At 48.2% G+C, this 21,935-nt stretch overlaps 1 protein-coding gene across 1 annotated transcript in view; it reads left to right on the forward strand.

Annotated features, from left to right (window-relative positions):
- PDK3 (pyruvate dehydrogenase kinase 3) overlaps nucleotides 1–21,935 on the forward strand; it is a 1,449,910-nt gene that overhangs the window by 1,398,080 nt on the left and 29,895 nt on the right. The window contains exon 10 of the mRNA XM_086934512.1: nucleotides 15,099–15,212. Coding sequence (XP_086790638.1) covers nucleotides 15,099–15,212 — 114 coding nt within the window. The remainder of the gene's footprint in view (nucleotides 1–15,098; nucleotides 15,213–21,935) is intronic.

The following is a 21,935-nucleotide window of genomic DNA, read 5'->3' on the forward strand; positions in this document are numbered from 1 at the left end:
AGGAGCGCCCCCGGCTTCCCAACCACCGTACTCCCCCACCCCCGCCGTCTCCTAGCGAGCGCCCCAGCCCGCCGCCCACCAGCACCCGACGCAGGCCCGCAAATCGAGGCCCTGGTCCCAGCACGTCCCCAGGCCTTGTGTAGCTATTAAAAGTTATCTTCAAATAGCAGGCACAGGCTGATACATTTCAAAAATATACAGGGATGGTACCTTACTCCCGTGAAATTGTGTAGGTTTGGTTTGAGGGAGGAAATTCGATGTTTGAGATGTAGTGAACAGATAGCAGACTTTCTACATTTATCCTGGAACTGTCCCTGAGTACACTAGAATTGGCATAAGGTTTTTACTGAGCTCAATAGAGTGATAAAGAACAATTTAGAATCTGATTCTCTCATAGCTTTACTCAGTAATGTCAAGAATATACGAGCACCAGATCGCACATTTACAACACTATCATTACTCTTGGCTAGAAGGCAGGCAACAATGCGATAAAGTAGATGCCCTTTGCCTTATATTAAAGACTGGTAATGGACTTTGTTTTTTAAACCTTTATTTATTTAATTTGCTTTATTATCAAACATATACATAACAATATAGAAAATCCAGTATGCCGATTGAAATCCAGAAATCAACAAAGATCTGACCATTATCACAGTATGAAAGAGTGGTGATCCTCATTCAGTTAATCATTGTCTGTTTCATCAACTCTCCTCCCTCCTTTAAACATTAGAAAGTAGCATCTCGGGCTAAAAAAATATCAGGTCACTGCATCTATCTCATAATTTTGTCATGTCGTAGGTACCACACCGATCACATATTTCTATCAGCAGTAACCTGTAGAGGAAATGAGGGTCACACTAGATTCAGTGGGGGAGTTTTGTCCCTGTTGTGGTCACTCCTGTGTATCTCCATGTCCTCCCTGTCCAAATAGAACCCGAGAGGGCCCTATATATCTTTTGGTGAAGAGGCCACTGGGAGTGTAAGTGCATAGGTTTCCGTGCCGTCATTACAAACTGTTATGTCTTGGAACCAGTCATTAACCTTGGGCGTACTACTGTGTCTTGCTTTACACTCCCAAATAAAAGAAATTCAGCACTCCCAAGCAGAGGCACTCAGTAAAAAAGAAAAAAAGCACCCGGAGAGAAGGCTCCGCACTAAAAAATGAGGCACATCAGAAGACAGTTTGAAAATAAAGAGTGGGGTTTCAATAATGCAACACTCTTACAGAAAGACTTTTCCAGATGTCAAATGAACAGGTAAAACAACATGCAGCTATATAGATATGTATAGATATGTATGCATAAGCAAGTAATAATAAAACACTCACAAGTCAAACAATAATGGAACATTCGCTACTAAAATGCAAGGAAATAGAACACAAGCAAATAAAAATGAAACATTAACGAGTCATATATAAGAAAGTAGAAATAATGGACGTTCAATGCAAGAAGCAAGTTTTGTCAAATGTCAGAAATAAGCACTGTCCAATGAGAGAATCAATTATTAGGAGCACACCATGGAAACATCACAGAGCAATGAAACTTATAACTCATACATCACCATTTGAGAGCACACCATTCTGGTCAGGTCAACCGGGAAGCCCTTGACCATCAGCCAGAAGTCTCAACGGGACAGCAAGATTTTCTTGTGATGATGCGTCCATCACAAAAGTGAGCTTCTAATTCAGCGCAAAGGGATCCTGTCTTTAATACTTTTTACTAACATGGAGAGAGACTTCTAAAAATTCCCCCTCCCTTCATCTGTTGCAACAACCAATGCTGACCATACCAGTCTGTTCAAAGGTCATGACGGAAGCTGGCCGAACCTCTGTGTTTTGACTCCGAGACAGAGAAGTACAGTCCACACATTTCTCTCTCATGCTTTGAAACGCTTATCCCACATGCTCTGTTCCAGCAAAGATGTTTTGCTCTGTGCTGAGAAGAAAGAAAACAGTCCTACTCTGAAGCTGCAAGGAGTCACAAAATGAAATCTCAAGTCTAAATGCAAGTGCACAAAAAAATAATGTCGTACATTTAAAATGAAGTTAGTTAAAACGCATAGATTGAATTAAAACACCTTGTCAAAGGGCACCACTGTCTCACTATACAAACGAGTGCATGTAGCACTACATAGGGCTCCCCCAGTTCAAGGCTAATCTAAGTTTGGCCAAAAGTAGTGCCATTAATGTTAAGCACCCGATTCCATTAGGAGTGTCATAAGTGGATTGGCCACTACATCTTGAGCCGTAATTTGGCTTAATTTGTTCAGAGCCTCACACCAGTAGACGAGGACACAGAGGCACTCCAAGGATAGGAGTAGGAAGCCTGCATATTCTGGCCCGCAGTGTGTGCATCTCTGAAAACATGTTAGGCCAATGTGGTGCTGGCAGGCCAGTGTGCTTAATACCCTGTTTAGGAATATAAAATGCAGTAGTGTGTGCTAATAGTTTGGGGATATACATCATGTCTGTGTGAGTCAGGGGTTTGAACAGGTCCGAGTCTCATGCCCATCAGGCTTGCTCAGTTCTGCTCAGCCGATTTTGTGACACATAGGTGTACAACCAAGACACCCACTGCTTTGCATAGGAGGAGGTGATCAGCTAACTTAGTGGCCTGAAGTCAGCTGGTTCTACGGGGTACCCTGGGAGTTTGCTCCACACAGTACTCTGAAGCCTGGCATGCATAAACATATATCTGAGGTTATGGGGATTCCCCATCATTGGAATTGTTGTAGTGGAATAAAAAGCTCATCTGTGTATAAGTGATGAAAGTCCAACATGAGTGTTTTAGTCAATGTGTTTTGTACTGCTTGTTCCAGAGTGAGGGATAATAGGGGATTATTATAAGGCACAGCACAGGCGAGTATAGGAAAGAGCCACCCACTCTGCAACACTGCTCGTGCCACGTCCTGCACGCTGTTGGTGCTGGTTGAACCTCTCTCTGAGGCCTAGGCAGTCCCAGGGGACATATCGACGCCAGTGGGATGTCATCTACATGGTCTTGTTCGGGTATTAAGTAAGGTAGACGTGCATCTCAGTGATTTCAGTGGGCAGCGAAGTGACACTGCACCACGTAGTAATAAAGTTCACATATGGGGCTTCAAAGCTGCTACATTCATAGGGACGTGTCAAAATGTCCCAGCTTATCCTGGCAGTCCCATTGACCCAGAGTAGATTAATTTTAGGGTTTAAGGGTGAAAAAAGTGCCTGTTGAGAGGGATAGGAATATTTAAGAATGAATAAAGGAACTTTAAAAAAGCCACCATTTTAAGCAGTTCTTCCCTGCCTACCAGGGACAATGGAAGTTTAACCTACATATCTATTAGTCATGGTAACTGGTCACTAATTAAGACGTAGAATGGTCTCCAGGTCTCCGTGTAGGATAATCCCTAGGTATTTAACTGATTCAGACACCCATCTAACCGGGTAATGCAGAGGACAGGACTCTGTGCCATCAGTCATTGGAAATATGTCAGTTTTATCCCAGTTATAATAGTGATACCTGAGTATCTACTAAATTTGATAATTTTCCTAGTCAACGGGGACACATTGTCTTTCAGGTGTTTCACAAAAAGCAAAAGAAAAGCACCCTATGTTTGTGGCATTCTTGGAAGAGCCAGGCTAATGGGTCCATGGCCAGGATGAAAAGTAGAGGAGATAGGGGCCCCCTGCCGGAAGCCGCTATGTATTGGGAATGCATCTGAAAGTAAATTGTTAATAGTGATTCTTGCAATTGTATATAGCAATGGAATCAGTGCCAGGAACCCCTCCGGGAAGCCATACTGTCTTAGTGTTTTGATACGAAATTGCCTTTCCAAGGAATCAAAAGCCTTTTCGGCATCCAGTAATACCACCACAGTCTTCAGATCTGGTTTCAGTTGGTGTAAAACGCCGAACACTGTGCGCAGGTTAATTCACATGGATCTAGGCATATCCAGAAGACCAAATGAGGTAGAAGACCCTTCTACTACCTCTCCCCCAAGCTTTAGAATCCAATGAAATACAATATCAATCAATATGAGAACTGAGCCGGACGAGACTAAATTCAGAAAACATCTCAAAACTTGGCTATACCGCCAGGTAATGCTCAGGCCTCACTGCAGACCTGTATGTGTACATTTTGACTCAAAGCCTGAGAATCCTTAGTGTAGCCATGTGCTCTATAAGTTAAGCTAAGATATGGGGCACAAAACCAGCCTGCACAGGGGAGCAATAGCGAAAGCCTATTTGCAATCACTTTGGCAATCATTTTGTTGTCAAAGTTCAGTTGTGATAGCGGCCTCTATGAGACACATCTATGGCATCTTGCCCAGATTTAGGGAGGACCGGAAAATAACCTCTTCAGGCAGTGCTGGAGGTTGCACTCCATCCGAGAGTGCCTCTGCATATACCTCAAGGAGGTGGGGGCCCTAAAATATACTTATAAGCCTTGTAAAAATCTGTTGTCAGGCCATCAAAGCCTGATGCTCCCCCCCACTAGGGCATTAATGGCCGCAACTATGTTTTCTTCCAAGATAGGATGGCTTAATTATTGCAGATGACAGCTCTCCAACCAGAGCAAAGCCACCTTGTCCAGGTAATCTGGGATGGAGTCAAGCGACAACACCACCCAGGTCTTGTACAAGTGCGTGTAATAGGTCTTGAACTCGTATAATAGGTTCTTGTTATATATTATGGGCACAGCAGACTGGGTCTTTATCCTATTAATATCATCTGTCTCAAGGTGGGAGCCAGGACAAAATTCTACCCTCTCTTTTTCCCTCTCCATATTGCCAAGCAAGCGTGTTCTTACCCAGATAATGCACCTCTCTGTCCACTGGTTTCTATAATCCTGAAGCAGCTAATGCTGCTCTTTGAGAAGTTGTTGCCATGAGGCGTGTATCATCAGGCCCTCTATATGCTTGAGTTTCTGTTCCAAGTGTGTGAGCTGCCAACGTATACCTCAGAGACTCCCTGCATGTTTGGCTTCCTTTGCCTTTGTGATATAGGCCTTGACAGCCTCCCAAAGTGTGGTGTATGTCTCTACTGTCCCTTGTGCATATTCTCTATGGCTGTATCCAATTCATCGTGAAATACTGGGCCTAAAAGGAATCTAAAGGGAATCGCCACCATGGTGAGCTCAGTCGGGTGTCACGACTTGCTCTCTGCGTTCTCTTGTCCACCAGAGCGCTGAACTGTGGGACTCTCCAGTGTTCTACTAAGCTTCCTCACCCTCCACGTCATGTACATACTGACTTCCAGCCATTTGGACTCTACTTGGAAATGGCCATCCATTCCTAATCCATACCAGGTTTTGTGGAAGCCAGCCTGCTCTTGTCAGAAACTCCATTACCTATAATTTCCTGCTCATTGCTCCATCTCCACCCCTGCAGGCCAAGAATGGGTGGAGGAATTCTGCTCACCTGTGGCTGGCTGCAGCTGGCCTGCTCACACCTGATGCATGTGATTAGTGTGAGCTCTTTTTAGACCCAGCTCCTTTTAGGCCAAGGTTGGTCATTGTAGCTGTGTTCCGATGAGACCGATCCTTGTTTCCTGAGCTTTTCATATCCTTGTTTCCAGAATTCCTGAGCTATAGCTATTCCTTCAGTGGCGGCTCCCCCATTGGGGCGTTGGGGGTGCTGCCCCCCTGCTTTCTCGCAGTGCGAGAAGGCAGAAACCTAAATGGTAATATCTACCATTTTATGTTTCTGCCTTCTCGCACGCGAGAAAGCAGAAGTGCCTGCTTAGGGGTGGGGGGTCCTACTCAAGGGCAGGGGGGGAGTGGCTTGCTCACTGTTGTGGGTATTGACGGTTTGGTCGGCCCTGTGGCCGACCAAACAGTCAGTACCCACAACAGTGGGCAAGCCACATCCCCCCTGCCCTCAGCAGGACCGCCCACTCTCCCGTTTTCTCTATGTAGGCTGCTGCATGCAGCAGTTTACAGAGAAAAAATGGCCCGGGTGGGGCGCACTCTGCTTTGCCTTACCAATCACAACGCTTCCATTGCAGTGTTGTGATTGGCGGAGGGGAGGGAGTGTGCCTTTCCTTGATGTTGATGACGAGAGCTGCAGGACGGCGGAGGCGGGATCCATCTAGAAGCGGAGGTGGAGCAGGACGGTAAGTTTTATTTTCTTTAAATAAACCCCTCCCGCCTACACCCCATGCCCCCAGCGATGACCCCATTTCCACCCCACCCTTCATGCCGGCCGTGACTGACAGTTGATTTGTCACTCGTACATAGATTAAAAAATAAATCCAGCCTGCATGCTTAGTCTGAAAACCGTGAAGACGTGCCAGTTGCATTTTGTTTTCTCTTCGATGGAGTCGGTTTTGTTTGTCTCGCCTCGAGTCGGATCTCTGTAGCACTGGAATGGGCACACCTTTGTTGCTCTCTGTCTACGTTTGCAGCTTCCACTTCCCCCCTCTCCGAATACTTTACAACACAGCCTGGACATGAATCGCCTTGGCGCACACTTATTTTCCAAAATAAAGCATGATGTCTCCTCTTCGTGGGCAATGAAATGCCGATAAAGCTGGCACTATCTACTTATCGGCGCTTCACTGCCCACAACAAGCAGCTATGATTATTTCAGGAAATAAGTGTGTGCAGGATATGCTGCCTGATGCAAATATAAAAGTACAGGAGAAAGTGGAAGCTATAAACCAACACTGTTTGCTAGCAATGCATTCTTTCGTAAAGTTAAGTCAACCTTGCGTTTCTCCTATTAAAGAAATAAAATGGGAAAAACAGCCTCGCGTGCCGCTTTCCTAGGGAATGCTTACATCGCGGGGTTCCAGCTTCCATTTCACCAGTACTTTGTATTTGCATTACAGGATTGGGTGTTAATCTACCAGACGCACACTTATTTCCCCAAATAAATCATGACTGCTGCTCGCCGGTAATTATAGAATTTTAGAACCGGCATTTCATTGCCCACAATGAGAAACCATCATGATTTATTTAGGTAAATAAGTGTGCGTGTTAGTAAATGAAGGATGACCCAAGGCTGCCTGGTGCAATATAAAACACATTTGGAACAGATAGGAAGCCGTCAGGATAAATTAATTTCCCTCTCTGGCTTTTTCTACCCATAAAAAACCTCTGCCCTTTTGGTCCCACTAGCCTCCAAACTTATCCCACGAATTATGGATGTAGCATTTCTGCTTACACAAGTGCTGTGGGAACAAAAATAGCCTCATCCTCTTTGCATCAAATCCTATTGTGACTGATTTTAACTTCAAGAAAGTAATGCCCGCTAACAGTCACAGAATTTAGACACTGGAAGACTGCTAGTAATGCCTGCATCTCACTTCTTACCCCCTCAAAGATAATTGCAGCAGGCATGTTTGGACCTGGGCAGAAAATAAACTGTTGGGCTGGTATTAGAATTACAGTGGACTCATTATTGAATGATTAACTAAGAAAAAAAAACTCAGGGGTGGGGAGGCTAGGTTTTCAAATCAGGGCAGTATTTTCTTTTTTTACAAGGTAGGGTAGAGAACCCGCCTCAAGGAGGTGGAGGACGCGTCTGGTGTTGTCACTCGTCTGCCGCTGAGGGATGAAGCCCGCCTGGTACGGTTCGACAAGCTGTTGCATATACGGCGCCAGGCGTCTCGCAAGAATACCGGTGTAGAGCTTTAGGTCTACATTCAGCAGCGATATCGGTCTATAAGATCCGCACTGAGTGGGGTCTTTACCGGCCTTGTGAATCACTGATATCGCCGCCTCTAGCAGGTCTGGGTGAATCGCTCCGTCCTGATCAAAGGTGTTGAAAAGGTCCCTCAGCAGGGGGGCCACCTGATGGCAGAAGGTCTTGTAAAAGGCCGCCGTGAAACCATCCGGGCCCGGAGATTTCCCAAGTTTGAGACGGGAGATTGCGGAGATGACTTCCTCGAGACCAATGGGTCTGTCGAGGAACTGGGACTGTGCTTCCGTCAATGACGGGAGAAGTGCCCCGTCCAAGTATTCACAGCTACCTTCCGCGTCTAGCCCGTCCGCTTCGTACAGTTCAGCGTAGAAGGACCCGAACAATGCCGCAATGGCCGTGTCCTCAGTCAGCAAGTCACCCTGCGCATTCTGGATGGCGTGGACATGCCTCTGCTGCCGTTGCTCTCGTAGCCTACTGGCCAACAGCCTCCCGCAACGATCCCCTCCGGTATAGTAGGCATGCTTTAGACGTATAGCCGCGAATTCGGCGACGTCTTGGTCGAGGGCCGCGAGCATCTTCCGTTCCACGCACAATTGGCGCCACGCCCTAGTCGCTTCGGTGCGTTGGTGTAGCTGCTCGAGCTCCCGTACGCGCTGTGTGAGGTCAGCCCTTTTCTGCGCGCGCTCCCTATTATTGGCCGTCGCAAGAGATATAAACTCGCCCCGAAGGACTGCTTTTAGCGTGGCCCACTGTGTAGCTTTGGAGGTGTCACCATTGGCATTATGGACAAGGAATTGACTAATTGCTGCTTTGATCTTCTCCACCGCAGAAGGGCTCCGCAGCAGACCGTCGCGTAGGCGCCAGTGACGCTGCGGGATGGGGGTGTCGGGCACAAGGAAGGATACCGATACCGGCGAGTGATCGGAGAGTGAGGCTGGGTGTATCTCTACCTCGCGTACGCGGGACATCAGCTGGGCAGAGCAGAGTAGGTAGTCAAGCCGCGCGTATGACTTATGGGCCACCGAGTAGTGTGTATATGCTGTGTCATGTGGGTGCATGTGTCTCCACAGGTCTGTGAGGCCTAGATCCGCTAGCTGCGCATGTCCCTCCACTGATAGCGCCCCCACCTGACCCACTCTCTGGTTGGAGCGATCGGCGACATTGTGAAAGACCAGGTTCAGGTCCCCCCCCCCAATAGCAGGTGTTGGCATGTGTTGGCTGTGGCAGTTTCAAGTGCAGAGTGGAGAAACCCTTCCTGTCCTTCGTTAGGGGCATAAATGGACCCTATGAGCAGTGTCTGACCCGCTACCTGAAAGCTAAGGAGCAGCAGTCTGCCTTTGACCTCCGCCTCCCTCTGTAGCACTCGCCCCTTGAAGGATCGTGCAACCAGTATAGCCACCCCAGCCACTTTCTTGGACGCGGAGGAGAAGTGTTGCACCGGGAAAGCGCGGGACTTAAGCATGTGATGGTCAATGGATAGCAAGTGTGTCTCTTGAAGGAGGCAGATGTCCGCCTCTGAGCGCTCCAGCAGAGAGAGGATTGCCCTGCGCTTATTGGGGCTATTGAGACCCCTGACATTCAGGGACAGGATAGTTAGTGTAGTCATACCACCGGGTGCCGGGTACCAGCTGTTACTTGCACAATTCGCATCTGAGGCTCGGGAGGTATAGGTGCTATGGAGCCTTCAGATTCGACGGACAAGAAGGTGCCCCCCCCCCACAACGAGGCCCACCCTAACCCCAACCCTCATGACCCACTCAGCCCAACCCGCCTGGAACCACCCAACCGCCCTCCCCACCCCCCCCCCAACAGGATCAAAACTTGAAACCACTGAAAAGTAACCCTTGTCCCGGTCCGGGTGATCATACCAGTCCGTGGAAAGTCTCTGCAGGGACGTGGCAGTGGCGGCCCCACTCCGGCCCCCCGACTCTCCTCCCATCAAGGCGATGTGTGATGCAAGGCCCCCAGCTTACTGCTCAAGGTGGAATGGCGGTGTCCCTCTCGACTTCCTGGACCGCAGCTGCTTTTTCCTGGGCAATAGTCGTGGGGTCTGGCCTCAGACGTGTCCCACGATTGCGCCGTCGCGCACTCTCTGCCAGTCATCACGATTGCAATGTGCCGTCCCACTTTGAGAGTCATGGGGAGACCCCTCCTCCGAGTCCGAGGGGTTCGGCAGGTCGATGCCCAAGAGGGCGCAGGTGTCCCTGAGGGAGCGAAGTTGGTGCAGCTTCCCCTGCCATTTAAAGATGATCCTAAACGGATGCCCCCAGGAGTACGGGACTTCCTTCTCGCAGAGAAAGGCCGTCACGACTTTAAATTCGCGCCTCTTCTGCAGCGTGATAGCCAATAGGTCCTGGTATAGCGCCACTTGCACCCCTCGGAATTGTATCGGTTGCTTCCGTCGGGCCTCCTGGAGGATTCTCTCCTTCAACGGGAAGTCAGGGAGGTAAGCCAGGATGTCTGGTGGAGGGGCCGGAGCCCGTCTCGGCGGGCCTACCCTATGGGCCCGATCTATACGAACAGGGAAGTCCGCCGCCTCCCCCAGAACCTCCCGGAAGAGGTCTTGCAGATAGCCTGTGACGCTATTCCCTTCCGCATTCTGTGGGACGTGTCTGACCCGTATATTATTTCTCCGGGAGCGGTTTTCTAAGTCTTCCGCATGTGCCTGCAGGCCCACTTGTTGCTCTTGGAGGCGGAGGACCTCCTGCTGCAGGTGCGCGAGCTCTTCGCTGCGGGCGTGGTCAGTCTCTTCCACCGCTGCCACCCTTTCCCCCAGACCATCCAGATCCCGTCGAAGTTCTCGCTGCTCTCTTGCGATGTCTTGCTTAAGGGCCTGGAAGTCCTCCCTGAGAGTGTTGAAGAGTGACTCCAGAAACGTGCGGGTGATGGGGGCGTCATGCTCTTCCAGAGATTGCGACCCGGCGTCAGCCGGCGTGGAGGGGGGTGTGTGAGTCTTCCCCCCTTTAGTAGTGGGCTTGTGAAGCATATCTGGAATTGTACGATTTGTCCTGCGATTTGTGTTGGCCATGCCTCCGCCAGGGCCCAGTTCTCGTTGTACTCCGGCTCAGGGGAGGTCTGCGCCGGCCTCCCGACGGCTGCCTGGACCGTCCACACCAGTCGCAGCCTCCGGCTGCCTCTCTCACCCTGCACCTCAATATTGTGCCTCGTCTGCTTGCGGCCCTCCTCCCTCCCGTGAGGGAGCGAGCCCCGTCCCTTCCGTCTCACCAGCTGGTCACCACCCCTCTCGCCGGTGACTCCTGCTCCCCGTCTCCTAAGGCGAGGAACCCAGCCCCTGCTCCAGTTAGGGCTTTACTATAGTCCTGAACTCCCCAGTGCACAGCGTGGGCGGGGGTCCCCGTTCTGCAGCAACTTTTGGGGTCGATCCGCCTCGCAGGCTGTCTTAGTTCTGGCCGCTGCTCACCACGTTACTCCTCCCTCGCTAGTCCAGACGTGCAGGCCTCTGTTCGCCCCCTGGCACTCCGTGCCGTGTCCTGCCGCGGTCTTTGGGGCCCCTTGTATAGCGTGCTGTCCCACGCCCGCCGCGGAGCTCCTGGCCTGCCCCCGGGTCTGCTAACAAGCGCTCTTCCACTGACTGCGCCCCCTATCGCTCCTCTGGGGCGCGCAGTCTTACCTCCCTGGTGGCCGAAGGTCAGCCCTCATGTAGGGGCCCCGTTGGTTGTGGGGGGTCGCCTCCTCTTCTCCCAGGGTCCGCTGGGGCGTCGCTGTGCCCCGCTGTGCCACCCCAGCCTCACCGCTCCTCCGGCGCAACTAGGCCCGAAGCCGGGGCCTCAATTAGTGCACCGCCAGCCAGGGGGGCCGGTCGGCCGCTCTCCTCAGCCGGCCGCCGCCCTCACTCCATGCAACCGCCGGGGCCTCTCCGAGGTCTGCCCCCCTCCGCTCACCTCTGCAGGGGGCTGGCCGGCCGGCTCTTCCTTCGCGTCTCCGGCGCCCCGTCCGCCAGGCTGCTGCAGTGCCGGTCAGGCCCAGGGCCGGAGGCCCGCGAGCTGCGGCCCGCACACCGGGAGCCCGCCAGCCGCTGTGCTCCGCCGTTCCGCGGGCCCCTCCTCCACTCCAGTCCTCAGCTGGGCCAGTCGCCTCCTCACGTCTTGCTGTTGCGGCGGACCTTGAGGCCGCCTTCCGCCGCCGATGACACTGGTCTCTCCCGGAGCCCTCAGCAATGGCGGCCGTCTCCTGCACCGGGCCGGGGCCTTCCCTCCGTTCTCCCGCCTTACTCCGCCACCGGGGGTCCCCCGCTCCGGCCGCGGTCACCTCTCCGTGCTGCTGGGCAGTACTCGCCCAAGTGGGTGGCCGCCGCTATAAGTAAAGGGCGATTTCGGAATTCGGGCCGGGGAGCCGAGGCAAGCCACGTCTGCCTAGCTCGCCATCTTGGCCACGCCCCCCATGTTGCTGCTTTTAAGTTAGCCTAGAGCTTTAGTGTTCTCTTCAGTGAAGATTCTCACTCCTCCCTGTCCCAAACTTCCTTCATATCACCATCAGAAAAATTCGAACAAATTCAGCTGGGAAAATGTTCTTGAAATTCAAGTCAAATTTCAGCGCGACATGAACCTGTTGCATGACTGTGCCATGGTTTAATGCCAGATTGAAAAAATGTGTGGAAGCAATGAGCTCTAAATGTCATAAAAGCCGGCTTTAGGCCTGCTTTTTATTCATATTATAGCATTTTATTTTGCAATGAAATGGGCTCCTAAGAAGCAGATGAATATGAACGGTGCAAAACAGGTCAGGGGAAAACAAACCCGAACAAAACAACCCCTGCCAGTGTGTAGGTCGAGACCTACACAGTGAATATAAAACCAAAGTTCTGTGCACATGTATGCGGGTGATGGTTTTAGTGTCAAAGCCACAATTCAATAGCTTTTCTTGCAATCATGAAAGCAGTTCGACATCAGAATTAACTTAATGGGGATTTTTAATCCGGATCAATACAGAATGAACAACCAGCCGACACATGTTTCGTCACAACGTGGTACAATTGTGACTCTTCAGGGCTGTATGCATTGGTGGACGATCAATGTAATCGTTAATCCGGTGATACGTGTATAACAGGGTCCTGGTCCAAAATCAATCTCAACCTGCTTGCCATGCTGAACAGCGACCTCATTTGGACTCAGGCCAGCCGCCATTCAAGGAAACCTTCAAAAACCAGACATTTCTGAAAACTAGATACCTTGTGTAGTCCATGATGTTGTGTCGTGCATGGATCCCACTCTGTTGCCTTACCCACAATGCCCTGCAAACCTCAAATTTAGCACCCAATCACTCCTTTTCATCACGTTTCCGTGACCTAAACGTCCAGAATCTGCAAAGACCCATAAAATTCTTACTCAAGTGTGGTACAGTTTTTATCGGCAGAAATTTGGCAAGTCTGGGTGGTAGGAAAATTGTGGCTGCCCGCAGAACTCTGGAACTTTCTTTCACAAAAATATGAGAAAATGTATGTGTTTAGCTAAAGTTTGAGGTTTGCAAAAGGGCTTCTGGGTAAAAAAAACCCTATTGAGATCCATGTAAGTCACACCACCCTTGACTACCCCAGGTGTCTAGTTTTCAGTAATGTCTGGGTTTAGTAGGTTTCCCTGGGTTTCGGATGAGCTAGGGCCAAAATTTCACAGCTATCTACATTGTTTAAAAAGAAAGACGTGTTGATTTTGCTGCGTGAAATGTGGTAACTCCAGGTTATTTATGATTTGCAGCGTTTTGGGTCACAGGTGCTTAGACCAGCCACACAAGTAGCTGCCATTTTCATCGGGAGCCATGTGGAAACACAGAATAGTACAACATTTGTTTTTACCAATTTAATTTTTATGTATTTGTGGCTTTCAAATGTAAGGCAGTGTACAATAAGGAAGACATTTTGCAAAATACCCTCTGCCTCGCATGATAGTATGAGTAACCACAAATTCATAGGTGTACATAGAACCTCTGCTCCTAAACGCATTATTTTGTGTACATTTGAGAAATACATAGGTTTACTTCATACATATTTTTCATTCATTACATTTTACCACATGAATTGTTGCGTAGTCGGTACACAAAGAAAAATCATTCTGAGCTGTTTGGCTCTGATTATCAAGTGTTTTGGAAGAAACTACAGACCCTATATAACCACGCAACCAGAAAGGCCTATCAAATGTGATGGTGTATTGCTTTTATGAATCAGCCGTTGTGACAAAAACTACAGATCAAAACATTGTCACAAATATCTATTTTTTCCTACTCGTTTTCATTATATTTTCGTTTCTACGATTAGTTTCTTTGGGAAAACGTGGAGGGTTCTATACAAATGACCGCTTGCTAAATTTAGAACTTTGTCTACTGTTCTGAAATATATAGTTTTGGATCACCCATGGATTTCACACCTGTTTGCACCATAAACTGCAAGTAGTTTGAAACCACAAACATTTGAAAAAATAGACTATATATTGCCAAAAAATACAAAAACTGTGGTAAAAAGTGTGTATTTTTTTAAACAATTCTGCATGTTCCTAAATGCTGGAAATATGGTGAAACCTTTCATTGATGCCATTTTTAGAGAAAAAAACATAGGCTTTCTAACTCTGCACTTTTTCCCAATGTTCCCTCAAAAACACAATTTAGCTGTATTGGCTATTTTCTCTGTTCAATCCGGATAAATCTACAACGCCTGAGTACTCAGGGTGCACAATTGGTGTGCATACATTTTGTTGGAAAAAAGTTATGAAGGTTTAATCACAAACTACCTCAACCATCCAAAAAAAGCGTTTAGCATCGCGGGAAAGGCTTAGCATCCAGGTTAATATTAGGATATTGCAAGTCACCTTCGAGTTTCATGTCCTTGTAAAGGAACTCCGCCTTTGTCCTCTTTCCTTTGTATGGTCTTGGAACTCATCGGTGACTTGCACTATCCTTATGATATACGGCAGGGGATACTTTATCCTAAATATGTTAATGGTAACTGGAGCTTTATGCATTCCTTCTTTTATATATCTTCTGATTTACTTAGAAAATTATATTTTCGTTTTCAATGTCGACGGAATGAGAATGAAGTCCAGCTAGTATCTTGAATCTATATGGATTCTACAAGAAAGACATCTATGTGCACACTTACTACCCATTAGAATCCAAATATCTGCTGTACTGATGATGATGATCAGGGCAATATTAGCCATTTATGCTATTGGGTTTTTCCCTAGGGTGTGGGGTTGGAGCCATTGGAAGGCAATTTGAAGCCCCACACTGATTGCCCTATTACTCTCTCTAGGTTACCCAGGTTTATAGTGTTAGTGGCAACAGGGTAGAGCAGGGAACAAAGTCAAGAGGAAAAATGCAAATGCGGTGCTGGTTTGAACATTCCTAATAGGGCTGCTTTTTGTTCCCATTCTGTCCCTGAAAGTTAATTTTCAATTATACAAATAAAATAGGTGTACCACAAAAATGCCTTTACTGTGTTGACTTTTTTGTTCTTATGCTTTCAGGCTGGATTTGGCTATGGATTGCCCATCTCTCGTCTGTATGCCAGGTACTTCCAAGGCGATCTTAAACTATATTCAATGGAGGGTGTCGGAACGGATGCCGTCATTTATTTAAAGGTAAACAAATCTATTATTATGTGCTGTAAATCGTAAACACTTTGTAAATATTAAGTGCCTGACTTTTTAGATACTATGTTAAGGAAACGCTCTGATTTGTAAGATGTAATTATCTTAAATTCTTGAACATATTTGAAATTGCAGTGCATTTGACTCACTGTCTTTTTGTGTGATGAATATTATTCTATGGGTGGGCAAATGGCACATTTTAAATTAAAATTAGTCAGTCACACTAATATTTTTCTCAAAATTGTGATTAAACCTTGCAGACAATTTAATGTTATATGCATTAGACGAGTAATGTTAAATACTTTCCTCAGCGTAACTAAACAAGATGGCTGAGCAGACATCTTAAGTGAGTGCTCTTCCGGGCATCCTTCCCAATCCTGCAGAATCCTTTGCTCTCTGCCAGATATATAGGTCAGCCTGCATGCCACATAATGAAGTAACACTCACAAAGCCCTCCTGATGATAGAAGGGGCTTTTGCTTTTTTGCTGATACGAGTGAACGTGCCGGCCTGCGGCTGGGCTGGATTCCACAAGGTGGTGGCCCAGCAAGTGCACATTGAGCTGGGAGACGGACGAATGCTTGAGGCCTGAGAACCTCCCAGCCCAGCTAAAACAGGTTGGGAAGCAGACAGACACCCGTGGGGGACGAGCTGAGAGGCGTTGGCTGAGTCGAGCGCACCGAGTTAAGGTGAGTGCCTGATCTGAAAATGGCAGTGGGACTACACTGAAGAACATTGGATGGGACCCGGTGTTGGCCCAGGTGCATACGCAGTCTAGTGGATCGGCGGAGTGGCCCCGGTGTATACTAGCGAGGAGAGCTACTTCACAGCATAATACATGGTGGTCAATAAGGATGCTCCCATCCCCTACATGTCCCTCCCACATCAAGGCCCGCAGAGGCAGGGAGCAGGCATCTCCATAGAAATCATGGCTGGAGAGAGATATAGAGCCTGGTCTTGTGAGCTGCATCCTCGCTGACCTACAGGTACCAGTTGGTTGTCTCCTAGTAGCATGAGCATATGGTCTGAACTGTGTCCCAGCATATCTGAGCCTAAACTTGTACAATACTGATGAGCAGGAGCCTCTAGTCTTTAAAATTACAGCAATGGATGTTGTAGATGTGAAGGGGGCCTGGAGCCCGGCCCGTGCACCTGAATTCGGAGTTATTGACCTGGCCTCCCTTAGTCTTTCCGATTTCGAAGCCATACATGAAGGACTCAGTTGAAAAGGACCCTATAACCTGAGGAGAACTGGACGGCCGGCAAAGGAGTACCCCCTAAGAACCACAAACATCTTTGCATGGCACGAAATGAATCAGCTTTCTTCGCAGTTATGGGCAGAGACAGTTCCTACAGGAGGCCCCACACACAACTCTCAGAAAGGAAATGAGTCCCAGACCCTGCCCCAGCATATGAAACATCCAAGTGAGCAGATACTGATGGCCATTGCCCAGTTGAAGCAGACACTAGAGCAGAAAATGGATACCATATCTGTTGATGTTAACCTTAATGCACAGGCCTACTCAAGTTAAAAAGAAGTCGCTGGAGACGGAGCAATAGTGGGTGAGATCACTCTGGAAGTAGAAGACATACGATTGATGATCCGCAAACATATGGACATAAAGCATATTTGGATGAGTGACTGGAAGATGAGTAGTGGAAATCACGGAGGTGTGACCTCCAGTTGTAGGCTTTCCGGTACGTGTGGAGGACACCACTCCATAACTGTTTCTGAAGGAATGGCTTGTGAGCCTGCTTGTGACCACCTACACACTCAACTCTAATAACATTCAGAAGATCATCAGCAAATGCTGGTATATCTTACAAACCGATTCTCTCAATATCCCTGTACCCCATTTTGTATTTAAACAGACTATCAACTTGCAGTATATGCTGGTACACACCAGACCACATAAACCTCCTAGAACTGAGCAACTCCATCCATGGTATCTTCCTCCTATTACGGGGCACTACTCCTGTGCATCATGTGGTGTTGGTCACCTTACAAAAGCTACCAAGGAGATAGTGTTAGACACAACACATTCCAGGACCTTAAGGAACCACACTAATTGCGACATGAGATATATTGGCATGACCACCAGGCAGGTAAATGTCTGAGTCATAGAATATCAGATTGGGATCTGGTGTAAGAAGACCACTACTAAGATGGGAACACACTTTAAAGATAAGAACCACACTTCAGATGAGGTCAGTTGTACATGTAACTCTTAGTCATTTTAATGCTCACATTTCTCCAATTTACACTCTGAGCACTCTCGCACATGACTCATCACAACTAATAACATCTTTAAAAGATCTCCCGCAAAGAGCCCCCTGGATCGGCCAGTTGGACGTTGCAATGCCTTACTAACAAGGAGCTGCCAGACAATGAAGCATGACACTAAAATGGGTGCGTGAAGGATCTTGCTTCTGATTTATTAGACTCCTCCGACCTGTCTTTACAATAGGGTTCCTCCCTTTGTGACATTATAGGAACTGCATACTCATTGCTTATAGGTTCTGAGTGAAGGTCTGGAGCTAATTTCTTTATGTAGGAATGCCCTGTAAAACTATTTTAGCAACTTACTCCACATGCAAGCTGTATAGAGTGTCTGCTATACTTTGTGTGTGGGTCGTGCTATATATCATGAGCACGGAAGAGTATGTGAAATGCTTGCTTAATGCATTTGTATGTGAGAAACTGCCAGAGTAGAAGGTTATAATCCACTATGAGAGTCGGGATGCCATCATCTTGCTGTTAACAAATAGATCACCAGTCCTTCGGTTTGCCAGAGGCGCCATTTCCCTGGTTGCAACCAGTCTGTTTTAGTAGGAAGGCCTAATAGGGGAATGGCAGGCATTGGATGCTTATGTACCAGTTAGCTTGTTAGTGCTGGGCAGGCAGATTAAAGCGGTACGAAGTAGCCCAGCTGCGTAGTATGCTGATCAGGGCAGGTGGTGAGGAACAAGAGGTTGTGCAGTAGGCCCTCTTTGTAATCATTAGTAGTGAGCCCCATTTTGTATAAAGAGGCAGCGAACCTTTGAAGAACCCGGTTTTAGAACCCAGCGGCGCCAGGGGCACGCCCAATGTCTTCGGGGTCACCTGTCTTAGAATACAGAGACACGGGATACTTCTCGGTGACGTCAAAGATCAAATTTATTGGCTGCAACCAGGAACAGAAGTCTACGAAGTACGAAACAAGTAGGTTTGCTAGAGACTCCTCAATTTTCGTATTGCGAGACATCGTCTTTTATGCTAAAAATAACATTCCTGACAAACACCCATTATTTACGAACTGTCCAATCATAGGTAACATTGCAAAAGGTATCGCATGACGACAAACCCACTTTTCAGTTGTCCAGCCCACCATCAATTACACGGGAAAGCCCAACATTCTTGCTCGGACAACCGGACAAACCCATAATAAAAGACCACAACCCAAACCATAAACAGGCCATAAAAGAAGGAACAGAAACAGATGAGAAGCAAGATAAAGGGTGTGTGCGTGTATAATAAACTCAACAATGTCCTGCTCTTTGATCTCTATCTCGATCAACTACCGGACAAGGAACTGGCTTCACAAGGTTAGCTTCAGGCAACAGGGTCAGTTCGCTCAGGTCATCTAGAAGTCAGCTAAAGGTTGTACGTGTACCAAAGACTCGTTCGGCCGTAGTCATCGGCCTATGTGAGGGCAACCACAAAATGGCTGCCGTACACAAAATGGAACCCGAGGGTTCAGAACGAAATCCCTAAATACATAGTGAAGCCATCGATCGAACATGACGAAAACACTCGTACTTGCCGCACTCACTAGTTACGGTCCGTTATTACCAAATTCGTAACGATACCATGACCTTTATGAAACGGGTTCAGAACTCACGGAACCTCACCGTCTATTGCAGCTTGGAAGCTAACTAATAGCTTTCAAAATCCAGAAGGGCCATCACTCCAGTGGTCATTGGGAGCCTCAATGTGGTGAGGGCTAGCCAGCATTGTCCCGTCCCCATGATCATCGTAACCAGAGATGAGTCCAATTGCCTAAAAATGTACCGCAAAACAAACAGAGGGAGATTAATCAAGTTAGATAGCAGGCAAGGTAAAACTCCCATCTTCACCAATGCTACCCAACCTATCACTGACTGTGGTAGGGAAGACCAAAAAGCAATCTGAGCCTAAAGCCCTTGCATCATCTTGCCTAAATTTCTGTCACGTAAATCCACAGGGGAGCAGTAAATGTTGATCCTTAGGAACCGAAACGTGACCATTTCCCACTTCAGTTTAGGGTCCAGGTGTCCTTGGAGAGAAAGCTGCAGGTCTGTTGTAGGAGGAAAATAAGGCCTGAAAGAGTTACAAAATCAGCTCATACCGGAGTTATAGAGGACAAGTCAGCATTTACATCTCAAATGTATAAGAGGAAGTCATCCATGTAAAAGGATACAGCTTGTGTCTTGCCACAGACCGTTATGTAAATGTAAATGTAGTGTATTTTGTAAAGCGCACAGCTACCCCAACGGGGCGTCCCGGCACTGTATAACGCTGTGGAACCCTTCCTGGCTCTCCCTGTGAGATGCCCCTCCTGGGCACCCCCAAGGTGAAGCCAAGCATCCCAGTGTTATAGGGGCCGTTGTGGAGATTAAGCAAGCTATTGCCCAGAGTTGCAGCGTGGGACCCATGATTAGAGTAGGCGCCGAGGCGAGAATTATCGAGTCCGCAGACATTGAGCCCAAGACCATGCCACGTCGGGACTTGAACCCTGGTCCTGGGCCTGATCTCTGCTTCAGAGTCTACCGCTCTAACCAGTGAGCCACACTTCTCCAAGTGTGCTCCAAGGAGATGTAAGCAGACTGCTAATGCCTCCATTGCCATGGCGAAAAGCAATGTCTAGAGCGGGCAGCCCTGTTGGCTGCCTCTGCCAGCGGGTCATGAAGCACAGATGCACTGCACTGTTTTACCCATTCAGAAAGAGTGGAGTATAGGAGTCATATGCATTTTCCCCACTATGGGTCCACCCCGAATATTCATAGCATTTTATGCATATAATACCAGTGCAAAGAATCAAAGGCCTTCTCTATATCTGATACATGCTCCCATTGGCACTGATCTCAAAATGAGAGGGGAGCGTTGTTCTAGATTTCTCCAGTATTAGGGGTGTCTTTCATAGATTCACATGCCTGAATCATTCCCCGTCGTCGGAGTGGGAGTCCGACGGTACATAAAAAAGCAATAATATGCCACAAATATATAGTAAATACCAATAAAATCAAACCAGGAAGTAAAGTAGCCAAAGCTACAGTAGAAAAAACTTCCACACCTATGACTATCCTAGTCATTTCGTAAAGTCCAAACTACAGCCAATCAGGCGCCAGCACCCACCAGAAGGTTCTCCCCAGAGGCTCAGGCTCTCAGATTTTCTACCGCACGTCGTGTGAAGGGATTCTCCCTGAGCTCTGCTCAGTTTCTTCAATTTCTTCATTTGTCCTAAAATTTTTCTTCATATCTCACAGTTTTGTAATGTCTTCTTGCACAAAGTCTATCTGCAGACCCTGCGTCGCTTGTGGAAAGCTGAAACCTTTTCCTGTGAACCCTCATGAAGAGTATATGGACCAGCACTCTGCCTGTCTCTGACATGGTAGGATAAGAAGGGGATGTCTTGTGCTTAGGCTATACCCCTTCTGATGTAGGAGGATTTTTTTTATTTGTACTGCACCTTAATGGTTTGAAATTATGTTTCTCCTCTACTTCACCAGTTGAAGTAACATCGAAATTAAGGGGTCTCTGGCCTTCTTTGAGTCTGCCTCCCACATCTACGCCCACGAGATTTACTCTCAGGCGTCTAGACTCACTCTGCGCACTTTTCTGATTGAAAATGTGCCTGCTTGTCGACAATACGGTCAAAGTATTCTTTGACGACAATCTCTGCCGTCACTGGTGCTCTGCGTCAACAATGGCTCCAGGATTCCGTTGATGACAATGGGGACAGTACCCTTTTGTGGACTGATTGTATTTCGCACGGAATTGCGAAATTGACGGATAGCCTCGTCGACGGGGAGATAGCCTCGTCGACGGAGAGCGTCGGCGGTGAGGTGGGCCTCGTCGACGAGGAGCCTCGTCGACGGTGAGGTGAGCCACGTCGACGGTGAGCCACGTCGACGGTGAGCCTCGTCAACGGTGAGCCTCGTCGGCGGTGAGCCTCGTCGACGGTGAGCCTCGTCGACGGTGAGCCTCGTCGACGGAGAGCCTCGTCGACGGAGAGCCTCGTCGACGGAGAGCCTCGTCGACGTATGGCCCATAAACAGTTGGCCCATCAACAGTTGACCCATGACAGGTGGCCCTTCAACAGTATGGCCCGTTGACAGGTGGCCCTTCAACAGTATGGCCCGTTGACAGGTGGCCCTTCAACAGTATGGCCCATTGACAGGTGGCCCTTCAACAGTATGGCCCATTGACAGGTGGCCCTTCAACAGTATGGCCCATTGACAGGTGGCCCATTGTCAGGTAGCCCATTGACAGGTGGCCCATTGACAGGTGGCCTATTGACAGGTGACCTATTGACAGGTGGCCCATTGACAGGTGGCCCATTGACAGGTGGCCCATTGACAGCTGGCCCATTGACAGCTGGCCCATCGACAGTTGGTAAAACACAAACAATTGAAGAAGGGTCTGAGGGAAATTTAAAGACCTGCCCAGTTCGTATTCCCCTAACTGTAATCCTAA

This window comes from Lissotriton vulgaris, chromosome 8 (genome assembly GCF_964263255.1).
Source record: "Lissotriton vulgaris chromosome 8, aLisVul1.2, whole genome shotgun sequence".
Lineage (NCBI taxonomy): Eukaryota > Metazoa > Chordata > Amphibia > Caudata > Salamandridae > Lissotriton > Lissotriton vulgaris.